At 37.4% G+C, this 13,936-nt stretch overlaps 1 protein-coding gene across 1 annotated transcript in view; it reads right to left on the bottom strand.

Annotated features, from left to right (window-relative positions):
* Window positions 1–13,936, bottom strand: part of nonC (serine/threonine-protein kinase Smg1) — a 794,437-nt gene that overhangs the window by 601,665 nt on the left and 178,836 nt on the right. Inside the window, 1 exon segment of the mRNA XM_068225601.1 lies at window positions 12,786–12,961. Coding sequence (XP_068081702.1) covers window positions 12,786–12,961 — 176 coding nt within the window.

The following is a 13,936-nucleotide window of genomic DNA, read 5'->3' as shown; positions in this document are numbered from 1 at the left end:
TTGTATGTGTTTTCTTCAGACATGTATCAAGCCCCTCAACAGTGTACATTACCTCAATTACAAGTCTTCAGACAAAACGTATGCTCCACTCCAGCTACATCTGGAGCCATATAGATGGCCTCGTAAGTTTAAATTGCTATGTTGTTACCAGATCATGAATGCCATTTTACACCCTCTATGATCAGAACAGCTTATAAACACATTCTGAATGTCAGCACCATACGTTCAATGAATACAGTGAAACCTCGTTAATGCATTCCTCATTAACACGTTTTCATGCTTAGCACATTGTAAATTCCAAGTCCTGATTCTCATCGTATTACATCTATATATAAAATACCTCACTTATCATGTCACGAATTTTCGCTACTACCACTTAGTACAATCATATTTTTCCTACACCTTAAAATGTTAATGTATTTTTCATCCTTTCTAAAAGAAACGCGATTTCCAACTCTGTTACAAGTCGTTGCCACAGCTGTGTGATTACAAGAAAAAAGGCCTTCCTGAACTTTGAAGGATAAGTTGCACTTTTGGGGAGCAGGCCGTTAGCCTCAGGAATGTTCCGTTTTGCTTGCAGGTTAGCAGAGAGATTGCTGAATAGCAGAGTGAACCTGTTTGTGCTTGTATTTCGCATTCCATTCAGAAGGTAGAAATGTATTTTGTGTTGAATTGTACAGTGAAGTGTAGCTAATATTTCTCATGTGATACAGTAGCCTATATCTGGATTAGGAACATAATCATGTGAAATTGACTAGTGTGGTGCATATTTGTCTTGTGATAGCCTAGTTATGGATACAGAAAATGTAAAATTCCTTAATAACTTCATCATCATCATCATCATCATTTCCCATTATCGAGCTGAAGCCAAGTAAGGGCAAATATGGTTCCTCTCCACTTTCTTCGGTCTTTCAACCACTCCTCCTCCAACAATGTGTCCCAGTCCAGGTTTCTTTCTCTAATAATGTGTTGGATTGTGTCCCTCAATCTTAATTGTGTTCGTCCCCCTTCCTTGCATTTACATTTCCATCACCTTTTTTTTAGCATTCTTTCATCACTCATTCGCTTTATGTGCCCAATCCATCTTAATTGGCTCTTCTCTATTCTACCATTCATTTTTTCCACTCCAATTTCTTCCCAGATTTTCTCATTCCTTATTTTGTCTCTTCTACACTTTTGTATCATACTCCCCAAGAACTTCATTTTGGCTGCCTGTATTTGACTCTCATCCTTCTTTGTCATTGTCCAAGTTTCTGCTCCGTAAAATTGGTATGTAATACATCTTGTATATAGTTTCCTTTGCTTCCATTGGCACATCTTTGTCCCATAACATGTTTCTTACACTATGATAGAAACAGCTTCCAGCTTGAATCCTCTTACTCATTTCAGCATCCAGTCGAGCATTCTCCATTAATTCACTCCCTATGTATTTGAATCTCTCCACTACTTCCAGGGGCTTGTCTGCAAGTCCATCTGACCTTTCCCTTCTTTCTCCCCTCTAGTCATAACAAGAGTTTTACTCTTTTCTACACTTATTTTCAATCCACATTCTTCGATCTTCCCATTCACCACATTCAACTGTTCTTGAACAGTCATGTCCTCTTCTTCCCAAATCATCTGCAAATAACATGTATATTTCTCTTCCACCATATGCTGCTTTTGCTGTTCTCATGATGTCATCCATTACTATTGTAAACAGGATTGGTAATGGAACACTTCCCTGTCTCAGCAGACTAGTGATTTTGAACCAACTATTGCTGTCAACTTGTGTTTGCACACAACTACAACGTTCCTTGGACAATGCCATGATCAATTTTATTAACCCCTGTCCAATTCCTTTTAACAGCAGACTGTCCCAAACTTTAGTCCTGGGGACACTGTCACATGCCTTTTCAATGTCAATGAATGTCATCACCATATCATTCCTACACTCGCATTGCTTGTCCATTGGTTGTCTCACAATCTAAATGGATTGTATTGTTGACCTTCCACTTCTGAAACCAAACTGATTTTCATGTATCTGATTTTCATCCCACAACCTTATCCTACTTTCCAGTATCCTATCCATTATCTTAGCAACATGGGATATCAGAGTAATTCCCCTGTAGTTCTTCAATACTTTGTTAATGCCTTTCTTGAAAATTGGGATGATTATTATTCCTTTTTGCCAATCTTCAGGGACCTCATTCTCCCAGACAATCCTGAGAACTCGATATGTCAACTGCAGGCCTACAGTTCCAGCTGCCTGTATCATCTCCACTGAAATTTCATCTATTCCAGCAGTTTTTCCATTCTTCATCTTTCTTCCTGCCATTTCAATTTCGTTCATTGTAATTTCTTTATCCATTTCTTCAACTAATTGCCTTTCCTGGTGGTCCATTGAATGACTGTCATTAGTTCCCATGTTCAGAAACATCTGAAAATACTTTCTCCATCTATTCTTTAATAACTTAATGAAGAAGAAATTAAAATCTGTCAGAAAGAGGACTGACATAAGCATGCAAAGGTCGCGAATATTGAAACTTGCACCTTTGAGTTACTACTCAATCACTTAAATTGGTCGAAGTTTGTTTGATTCAAAATGGCGGCGAAAGTCATTCCTCGCAGTTGCACTTGGATGTGCAACCTCCCAATTCATTGTCTAAGAGTGTGACCAGAAAATCATGTTTAATAACCCACTGCTTCGACATAAAAGACTTCTACTAACATGACATGGACCTCTTTGTAAAAGATTCCAAAGGTAAAGATTCCCCTCATTCGGATCTCCGGGAGGGGTGTACAACGAGGTTTCTAAAATATGGAAGCAAGGAGAAGAAGAAAGAAGAATTAGTGCAGATAGGGACGTAGAATGTTTTACCCTTTTACAGGACGGAAAATTAGAAAAAGGCTAAATATAAGATGAAGAGAAATAATTTGTGAAGTGAGATGGGGTGGATGTGAAGAACCAGAAAGCGGTGATTTTCGAATGTACTATTCGGGTGTAGATAAAAATGGATTGTATGGAGTTGGGATACTGATTGGAAAACGACTGAAGAACAGAGTTATGAAGGTTGAATATATCAATGGAAGGATTGTGATAAGACCGAAAGGGAAAAGAGAAGGCTTAGTGATCATTGAAGTTTATACGCCAACCTGTAATCATTCTGATGAAGAGGTAGAAGAGTGTTATGAGAAGATAGATCAACTCATCGAGAAAGAGGAAAAGACTGCATGTATTGTTGTAATGGGTGATTAGAATGCAGTTGTTGGTAAAGGATCAGATGATAAGACCATTGGTAAATTTGGACTGGGAAAGAAATGAGAGGGGAGAAAGGTTGATTGAATTCTGTAATGAAAATTGCATGGTGGTTGGAAACACTGTTTGACAACCACAAGAGAAGGTATTCTTGGATATCTCGATTAGATGACAAGAAATATCAAATTGATTATATAATAATACAACAAAACAGTACAGAAACTGCCTCAAGAATGCTAAATGTTACCTAGGAGCAGACATTTATTCTGACCATATATTAGTTGTAGCAGAGGTACTAATTAAATTGAAAATAACATGGAAAGGAAAGAAGAGAGATGAAATTAATATTGAGAAACTGAAAGACAAAGACAAGTGTAGAAAACTAGAGCATGGGTATTGTAACAGTAATACATTAGAAAATGAAACAGAAAATGTAGAAAGGAGATGGGAAACTTTTAAAAATGGGATAAAAGAAGCAGCTAATAAAACACTTGGAGTCAAGGAGAGGAAAAGAAAGAAGGAATAGATAACTTCAGAAATAAGTAAAATGGAAGAACGCAGGAAATGGAAAACAGTAAAAACAGAAGAAGGAAAGCGTAACTGTGGGAAGTTAAATAATGAGTTAAGAAGAGAAACAGAAAAAGCAAAGAAGAAATGGTTGTCAGAAAAGTGTGATGAGATAGAGCAACTGGAGAAAGAAGGGAAATATGACTTGATGTACAAAGAAGCAACAAATATAGTATTCAATGAAAAGAAACAACAACAGTAAGGAAATAGTGGCTAAAGATTTCACAATGATACATGAACCCCAAGAAATAACGAAAAGATGGGAAGAATACATAGAATGGCTATAAGATCGGGACAACTGACCAAATGAAGAACTTGAATTAGAGGGGGAAGATATGGTTAAACGGGATGATAAAGAAGAAACCATTATGTGAAGAGAGATCGAAGCATCACTGAACGAGATGAAAAACAGAAATAGCTATGGGAATAGATGAGATTCCTGTTGAACTGTTAAAAGCGTTAAATAACGAAGGAAGAAAGGAGTTGACTTGATTATGTAATTAAATATACATAACAGGAAAATGGCCAAAGGACTTTAGTGAAATCATCTTAATCCCTATGGAAAAGAAAAAGAACAGCAAAACAGTCTAAAATTGAGTCTAATTTCACACGCAGCCAAAGTCTTACTGCAGATGCTCAACAGAAGGATATATGGAAAGCTGAATAAACAGGTAAAGAACAGTTTGGTTTCAAGAGAGGAGTTGGAACAAGAGATGCCATTGGGCTTCTGAAGGTGATAGGAGAGAGGTACATAGAGAAAAACAGGAAGCTTTATGCTGCATTTATTGACCTTGAGAAAGCTTTTGACTGTTTCAGATGAGACAAATTGAAAACAATCGTGAAGAAATGATAAGTAAAATGGAAGAGCGCAGGAAATGGAAAACAGTAAAAACATCAATTTGTATAGAGTTCCACTAATAACTACGTAGTTGAAACCTCACAGCAAGTTGATTGGAGGGATAGAAGGCTAATAAAGAATTTGTATTTAAACCAGAGAGCAAGAGTGAGAATAGGAGATGAGTTGAGTGAAGAAAATGAATTAGGAAGAGGTGTAAGACAGGGCTGCTCTTTTATCACCGACACTGTTCAACATCTATCTCAAAGAAATAATCAATGAAAGTTTTAATGAAAAAAGTGGAGTTTGTGTTGGAGGTAGGAGAGTAGAATGTGTAAGATTTGCAGATGATATGGTTGTAATGGGAGAAAGTGAACGTGAAATGATACAAATGTTAGATAAACTCAACATGAAACTAGAAGAATATGGAATGAGAATTAATAAGAAGACCAAAAGTATGATAATTGGAGGTAAAGGTAGAAGTTGTCATCAGTATAGGGGGAGAAGAAATAGAGCAAGTTAGTAATTTTAAGTACTTGGGAAGTATGATAAGAGATTATATGTATTGCACAACAGAAATTAGGAAAAGAATTGCCATAGCAAAAGGAGGCTTCAAGAAAAAAATCAAAATTACCTTATGGACCACTAAACAAAGATTTGAGGAAAAGACTTCGTAAGTGTTATATTACAAGCATAGCGCTATATGGCGCAGAGACTTCGACATTGCGAAAGGAAGATGCTAGTTGCTTTACGTCGCACCGACACAGGTCTTATGGCGACAATGGGATAGGCCTAGGAGTGGGAAGGAAGCGGTCGTGGCCTTAACTAAGGTACAGCCCCAGCATTTGCCTGGTGTGAAAATGGGAAACGACGGAAAACCATCTTCAGGGCTGCCAATAGTGGGGTTCGAAACTGAAAGGAAGATGAGAAAAGATTGGAGGCACTAGAGATGTCGGTATGAAAGAGAACAGAACAAGTAAAATGGGAAGACCGGGTAAGGAATCAGGAGGTATTATGAAGAGTTCAAGAAGAACTAAGTATGTTGCAAATCATTAGAAGGAGAAAAATGAACTGGATCAGACATTGTTGGAGGAGGGACTGTTTACTGAAAGAAGGAATAGAAGGGATGGTGAAAGGCGAACGAGGAAGAGGAAGGAAAAAATATCAAATGTTGGACAATATCAAAGGAAATAAATATTCGGACATGAAAAACTTGGCACAGGACAGGCAATAGTGGAAAAGGTTCATCCCATGACAAGACCTGCCATAAGGCAGATTACCTAGATGATGATGATGACTTAACATTTCTTTTAGAAAGAATGTGATCCGCAACAATACTTTGATATTTTTGTTGGCACCTGTGCACACGTTTTCATATTTGTTGTCTGGTGTTTTTCACACCTTTCAATGTACTGGTACATGTCATTTTATAATTCCCAGCAAAAAAGGTTTTCATATTGGTTCTCTCATGTTTTTCACACCTTTTAATACTTTCCTCTCATCTTCATAAATGGTAGATAGGCCTATAGTTTTCACTGTACCTGTGAATGCACAACGTAAAATGCCCTCAAATGGAAAAAAATTCTATCTAGTGTTTCCATATCCCTGTTGGGTAGTTTTTATTCATACATTCGTTGGTATGTCTTCTCACTTAACACGTTGTCCTCTGCAGAAACCTATAATGAGGTTTCACTGTATATATGAATATTGGCCCAAGAAAGGTTGTATAAGATGAAAATGTTACTAAAACATCAGCCAATGAACACAACCAAATTTATCCAAGTTAATTCAAAAAAGCGAGCACACCCTGAAATGAACACTCCAAGTAAAACATAAATGGAATGACATACGTTCAGACAACTAGAGCATTCAGTAGGCAGTTACATATGTTGATATTCACCTTATGTTTACCTAGTGATCGATAAAAACTGTAGCATGCATCAGGGTACACTGTGTGGCAAGCAAACATCAATTTGTATAGAGTTCCACTAATAACTATTTAGTTGAAACCTCACAGCAAGACCCTATCTACAACTCATTTCCTTACGTGCTTGTACACAGTCCTCAAACCATACTGTGGGGATACGTTTTCAATGTTGGTGAGTAGTCACCTCATGTTCAACTGAAATCTATTTGATGAGCTCAGTATGAATGTTTTCAGCCTAACAGAATTTGTAACTTTGAAAAAGTCACCATGAGACATACTCCATTAAGCACAAAGTTTGCCGAGCTGAATTTAGATCATAATTAGAATCACATGATCTTCTCCAACTATTCTTTCACTTCATTAAATGATAGGCTCGTAATTGCTTACAGACCATGAAGAGCCCCACACATCCAAACTTCTGTTGCCATATGTCCATGTATTTGCTAGGTGTCTGTGTCCTGTTGGACATAAACATCGTCTGATGGGACTGGAGTCTTTTCTTGGATAGATGGTCATTACACAGCAAACTTATATTGTCTGGCTCCATGACTAAAAGGCTGCAAACTAGCCTTCAGTCCAAAGGGTCCCCGGATTAAATTCCCAGGCAGGCCACGGATTTTAACCATTGTTGGTTAATTCCTCTCACTCAGGGAAAGAATGTGTGTGCCATTTTCAACAATAGAATTCATCAAAGAATGCCTGCCGTGACATGGTGAAGTCATTAATCAAGGTAGCCTCAACATTAATAAAAAACTGTAACATGAATTTGTCCACAACAGCTGATGATGATGATGATCATCATGATGATATTATTATTATTATTATATTGTTTGAAAGGGGCCAAACATCTAGGCCATTGGCCCCTAAAGGTACGAAATGAAACAAAATGGAATGACAAATTCAAAGTCCAAAATCCTCCACTGACCAGAATTCAAAACGTGAGGACGAAGAATGAATGGATGGATACGAATTTAAAACAATCAGTGGATCTGACCCGCAATGTCTCGCATTCACAGAAACTGACGTGAAACAATAGTATTACTGACCAAGGGACTGCGTCTATAGCATAATACTGCATCGATGATGCTTTTAGTCTAAAGGGGTCCAAGATACAAGTCATCGGCCCCTCATAATGGTACTTATCGCTAGGAAAGTAGAACCATGGTACAGTAGAACCTCGATAATTCAAAATTGGTTAATTCAAAATCCCACCTAATTTGAAGAAGCTCTCGTTCCCGGAAACATGAGATACAGTTTTGCATGTTATTTAAATTAATTCGAAATACGGATAATTCGTCATTCGAAGTACAATGTCGGCCCCATTGCCGAAATTCAGACTTTTAATTCAAAACTGCCTTTACATTTTAAAATTTCAACTCAAAATTTATCCGCGTCATAATAGTACGCGTGTTCCGGAACGTGGAAGGGTAGTTTTGCGCACTTACACTCACTTTGGTGAGTCTACAGTGCGCTTCATGATTGCTAAGTTGAATGAAATTGGAATTCTTTTGTATTCAACCTTTTAAGGAACACCGTAATATCACGCAACAGGCAGTGTATGGAAAAAACAGGATCCGCGAACACTGGCGATCCCAACAGTTGACGAAAAAACGTGGCTCATATAATAAATTCGAAGGCAGCAAACAATACTGTCACTACAAGTAATGAAAATCATTTTATTTTCCGTATTGAAAGAATCTCAATAATAATATAAGAGAATTTATTGGACTCCAACCTATTCAATACATTACAGGATGTTAACATTTTTAGTTAAACATCGTTAAAATGGAGACATGTTTCGCCCTCCATGTGGGGCATCATCAGTCATATCAAAGCACCTCAAAACTAAACCAGACGTCTGGTTGGAAATTATGAACATAACATGTACGAATAATATGTAAGGACTTTGTACGTGTTTTTTAAATGTATTCTTTCTTACATATTATCTGAAAGACAAAAGACTTGTTAACGTCCTCAAAACAAGCTTTCCAAGCACCCCCACTAAGCTGCTCAACACATCAAGCCCCTATTCTCCCTCCAATGCACACAACTCCTCCCCAAGCGCCAATCACATACCCACATACCCTTCTCAAATCCACTCCCCTCCTCTAAGACGTCACACGTACAACTCGAGGAGCAGGACATTAGCGACAGCCAGTGCTCCACAAACCTCCTAACAATTAGGTAACAGCTCAACAGCTTTCAAGGTAAGTTTTAACTTTCACATCTTTCATTTCTCAATGATTTCCCCTTTTTTTCTCTTTTTTTCGTCATTTCACTTAACTAATTAAGACAAATCCTCCATTTTCAGATTTCCCTCACATGTAAGACAGCTCAAACACCGATTGCACTGCACAACATTTTCGACCGTTGCCCATTCAACCAACAACGGACTTTCCCACACTTCAACAACAAAATATACGCAAACCTTTAGTCAACTAGGAAGAACCTAATGATGTTTCTTAACTATCTTCATTTGAAGCCGGTGTTGTTTTAACTCTGTCTTAGCACAGCCTCATTTTATAATCAACAAAAGCTGTTCACTTGCACTGTGCACTCCATTCAAATAGAGAGTGACCAACGGAGTTGACTACCTCATGAATCCTAGGGCGAATTATTTTGGTTGGAGCCAAATTACAAATAGACAAATTGGAATGTTTTACCTCATCAATTTTAACAATTATAAATAAGTGTACAGTAATTATAAATTGTGTTTTATTTTGCCAACATTTGTATATACTACGTAGAACTACCATCGAACTCAATATCATATAGACTTTGATTACTTTCATTTTTATACTGTGCATATGATGGCCACATTTTAATATTAAGAAACCAATAGCGTATTTTACTATGTGTAACTAGTCTATTGTTATTTCGTTTAGGATAGGACTTTGTACGTGTTTTTTAATGTATTCTTTCTTACATATTATGTTCATAATTTCCAACCAGACGTCTGGTTTACTTTTGAGGTGCTTTGATATGACTGATGATGCCCCACATGGAGGGCGAAACATGTCTCCATTTTAACGATGTTTAACTAAAAATGTTAACATCCTGTAATGTATTGAATAGGTTGGAGTCCAATAAATTCTCTTATATTATTATCAATATTGTCACTGCCGACGAAACTGCATTGCTTTATTTTAATGCAAGCCCAAGCGGTCTTATGGTTTTAAAAGAGAAAGTGCCAGCCGGAGAATCGTACAAGGGTGGGGGATGGAGGTTACCGTTTGCGTTGCAATGCACATGGAAACTTTATCCCCTCGTCATAGGAAAGTTCGATAAGCCACAATGTTGCAAGGGTGTCAGGCACTTTCCATGCCAGTACAAAGCATCTAAAAATGCAAACAGTACAGAAATCCAAAAAATAATGCATTCGCTCAGGGGAACCAGCATAATTTATCCTCATGTTTAAATCATGTATGTTTGCCAGTGAGATATCCAAGTGCATTATTTGAATACTGTAAATGCACCGTCCCAACGACTAACATGAAAAATCGGACTTCGAATTAACGAGGTTTTACTGTAAGTCTCCTGACATGTATGTTTTAATAATTTAATATAATGCCATAAAGATGTCTATATGATGTATATTTTCCTATGTCACTTGATATAAATATTTACTTCATCAGGAAATAAATTAATTATTTTGAGCTGCATGGCTATATTTTATTTCTTATCATATTATATGACATGTACTTGATACTTGATGTTCTACCTGCTCAGCATGTGATGAAAATTAACGCATTTTCACGTTTTTAAATGTATAGGAAGTGCCGTTACTTATCAAATCGGACTAAACCAGACTTATTATTTGATGAAAGATTGAGAAGATGTTTCACAGGCACGAGAACTTATAGGCTTGCTGTTTTGCGACTGTGTACCTTACTCGCTGTCGTTCATATTGTGTGACGTCATAGCGCTCCAGCCACTGGAAGCTTCAACCGCCGGAGTAGCTTACCTTTTATCCCAGTTACCTTGCAGTGAGGTAGTCATATCATTGGGCTGTTTATGCGCACATGTCAACCATTCCAAACACCCATACGCTTGGTTTAGTAGTCTTGGATGTAATATTGCAGTTAGTTGGTGCTTCAGTGTAATTTCAATGATATGACTACCTCACTGTTCTGTAGAAGATTGTCAATTGCTCTCATACATAGGATCATTAACCTAACAAATATTGAATGGCTGTGGAATAATGACAGAATAAAATGTTAAAGCATCTACATTTGCAATATATTCTAACAGTTTTTCCTAACTCCCCCATCTTCTCTGATTACACTGGCACTCTTACCTTTGAACATGCTGCCATTGTTGCAAAAAGGTGATAGAAAGAAATGTACCAACTACAGAGGTATAACTCTGCTTTCACATGGCCTCAAAATCTACGAATCCATTGTTGAGAGCAGGATTAGATAATATGTTGAATCTACACTTGAGGAGGAACAACATGGATTTAAACCTCATAGATAAACTATAGACCTCATTTTTGCCACCAGAATGATCTATGAGAAGTATTGGGAGAAAGGAAAAACACTTATAACTGTTTTTCTGGACATCAAGAAAGCATATAACCATGTACCATGCAGGCATATATGGGAATGTTTGAGACATAAGAAAGTGCCCGATGACATCATAGCATGAATATAACGATTATATGATGAAATCAAGTGTTGTGTCCAGGTCCAGGATGGAAGGTCAGGTTGGTTTGAAACGAATAGTGGAGTCCAGCAAGGAAGTTGTCTTTCACCACTTCTCTTCATAATCATAATGGATGAAGTTTTAAAAGCAGTTAAGAGAAAGGATCCAACAACTAATGCCCTGGTTTTTGCTGATGATGTAATGGTATGGGGTGAGACAGAAGCGGAAGTACAAACTAGACTAGATCTCTGGCATGAAGCTTTTACAACCTTAGGTCTCAAAATCAGCAAAACGAAGATGGTTGGCTTGGTAATGAGTAGAAACTCTCCAACTGTTCATCTACGAATTGGAGATGAGGGGACTGATATTGTAGACAACTTCCAGTATTTAGGTAGTTTTCTGTCATCAGACAATACATCAAGAGATTAGTAACACAATACAGAAAGCTTCCAAATTCTATCACTCTGTATGTCAAATACTCTGGGATGAAACATTTCCATTAGTTTCCAAGATCAGCTTGTACAAAATAAATCTAGTACCTATATTGACGAATGGCCTGGAAGCAGCAACACTTACTCGACCAACAAAGAGTCGTCTTCAGGCAACAGAAATGAAGTTCCTCCGTTCTTGTCTACAAAAAACAAAAATGGATAAAATGAGGAATGTTGATATCCGACAACAACCTGGATTGGAAAGAAGCTTGCTGGAGACTCTAGAAGTGAAGAGATTGCAATGGTATGGTCATGTGAAAAGAATGAACCCTCACGGGACTCCTCGAACATACTTTGACCACAATGTTCCTGGGAAGGGACCAAGAGGAAGACCTCGTGATGTTTGGGAAAAAGAGATAATGAAGGACCTTGAAATTAGAGATGTGAATTGGTGTCGCATATATGAGCAGCATCTGTGGATGGATAGAACAAACTGGAGGAGGCTCGTACACAACCACACCCGGCTTGCTGGAGCGAAGAAATGATGATGATGATGATGATGATGATGATCTATGGAATAAACTGTAAGTAGGTGTTATGTATGGCATTATGCTATGTTTAACATAATTACATCAGGAGTTATTATAGTTACTATGAGAGATTTCTTCCCACCCATCAAAATTGTTTAGCTTTACTAAGGAAGAGAACTAAGTCCAAAACGTTTTAAACAAACATTTATAAATTACTTTTACAATTTGTTTTACATCACACCAACACACATAGATCTTATGGTCACAATGGGATAGGAAAGGGCTAGGTCTAGGAAGATAGCAGCCATGGCCTTAAGGTACAGCCCCAGAATATGCCTGGTGTAAAAATGGGAAATCACAGAAAACCATCTTCAGGCAGGCTGCTGACGGTGAGATTCAAGCCCACTATCTCCCTAACTGCGAGGCCAATTCACTTGGTAGTTAAACTCTACTTTTAATGATTTATGACATGAGGTGTCGAAGTAAAGGAAGCCATTAAACTATTTGGAAATATGGGATTGTGGAGCCATTTAGTTGATGCACACAGGCATGCAGACTGGACACAGGCGTAACAGTCTATAACGAAAACGTGCAATACGGTAATAGAGGAATTTACTCACCTGAGATAAAATTCTTGAAAGCAAATTAAGAATTATGGAAAAGTGGCCACTTGTAGGAGAAGTGGCTGGTACATCTGCATCCCGTGTCAAGGGCAATCGCAGAATGTCGCACACATTAGTCATTCCATGGTTTGCACTAACCAAAAAACTACTGGACACAAAGTGGTTGTATCTGTAACACAAAAATTTAGATCGTGAGTGAAACCTTTTAATTCTAGCTTACAAAAAAATCCCAAAATGCAGTCAGGTTTCGTATCCATAAACAGCTTTCCAAGTATAACAAATAGATAACCATGACTATGAATTCAAATACTATGGTCCTAAATTTAAAAGGGTATAAGACTCAAAATACTGATTTTTAAGATTTTAGTTGATATATTTTATTCCTGATATCCACTAATTTTCTCTGAAATACTCATACTTGTTTCCTAAGATTTCCAAAGTTACTAACCGAAGTCTTGGTAGAACGTATACTAACTCTCACAGAAGTTCATAAAGCTCTTACTATGGGGCAGATTGTGTAGTGCATTGAGTCGGTATATTGATTATTTTCAATCAAAGGAAAAGAATAACCAACATATTCCTCTCTCTAGGTACAATCAAGTCAATGCCGGGTAACTTTAACTACTGCAAGATCCTAAACTCGGAAATTTGAAATAATAATAATACGATGATGATTCAAAGATTCAACAGGGAGACAAGTCGCCAACAAAAAGACAACTATGAGTTACTTACCAAATACTTTTAGGAAATTCTACATTGGGAATAACCAACAGAATGTTTACAATTTACCTTTCCACAACATGAGAAACCTCCTTCAGAACCAGCAACTTTACAACACATTACAATATACTGGCCAAATGAAAAATAATAAGGCACTTAGTGAAGATGGAATATTAACTGAAGTGTGGAAACTAGGTAGTAAATTGGCAACTGAAGCCATACACAAAGTTATCGAAGATAGCTGGGGAAAAAAGAATAATACTGTATGATCTGAAACAGATCCTAATCCACCCCTTAAACAAGAACGGGGACAAGAAAGACCCCAATTATTATAGAGGTACTTCCTAACAACATCCAGCTTACAAACTTCTCTCAATAGCTTTATTAAGCAGTCTAGAAGAAAACAAACAGAGCACACTATCGG

The sequence above is a fragment of the Anabrus simplex genome, chromosome 1, assembly GCF_040414725.1.
Source record: "Anabrus simplex isolate iqAnaSimp1 chromosome 1, ASM4041472v1, whole genome shotgun sequence".
Classification (NCBI taxonomy): Eukaryota; Metazoa; Arthropoda; class Insecta; order Orthoptera; family Tettigoniidae; genus Anabrus; species Anabrus simplex.
This window is presented reverse-complemented; position numbering and strand designations above follow the sequence as displayed.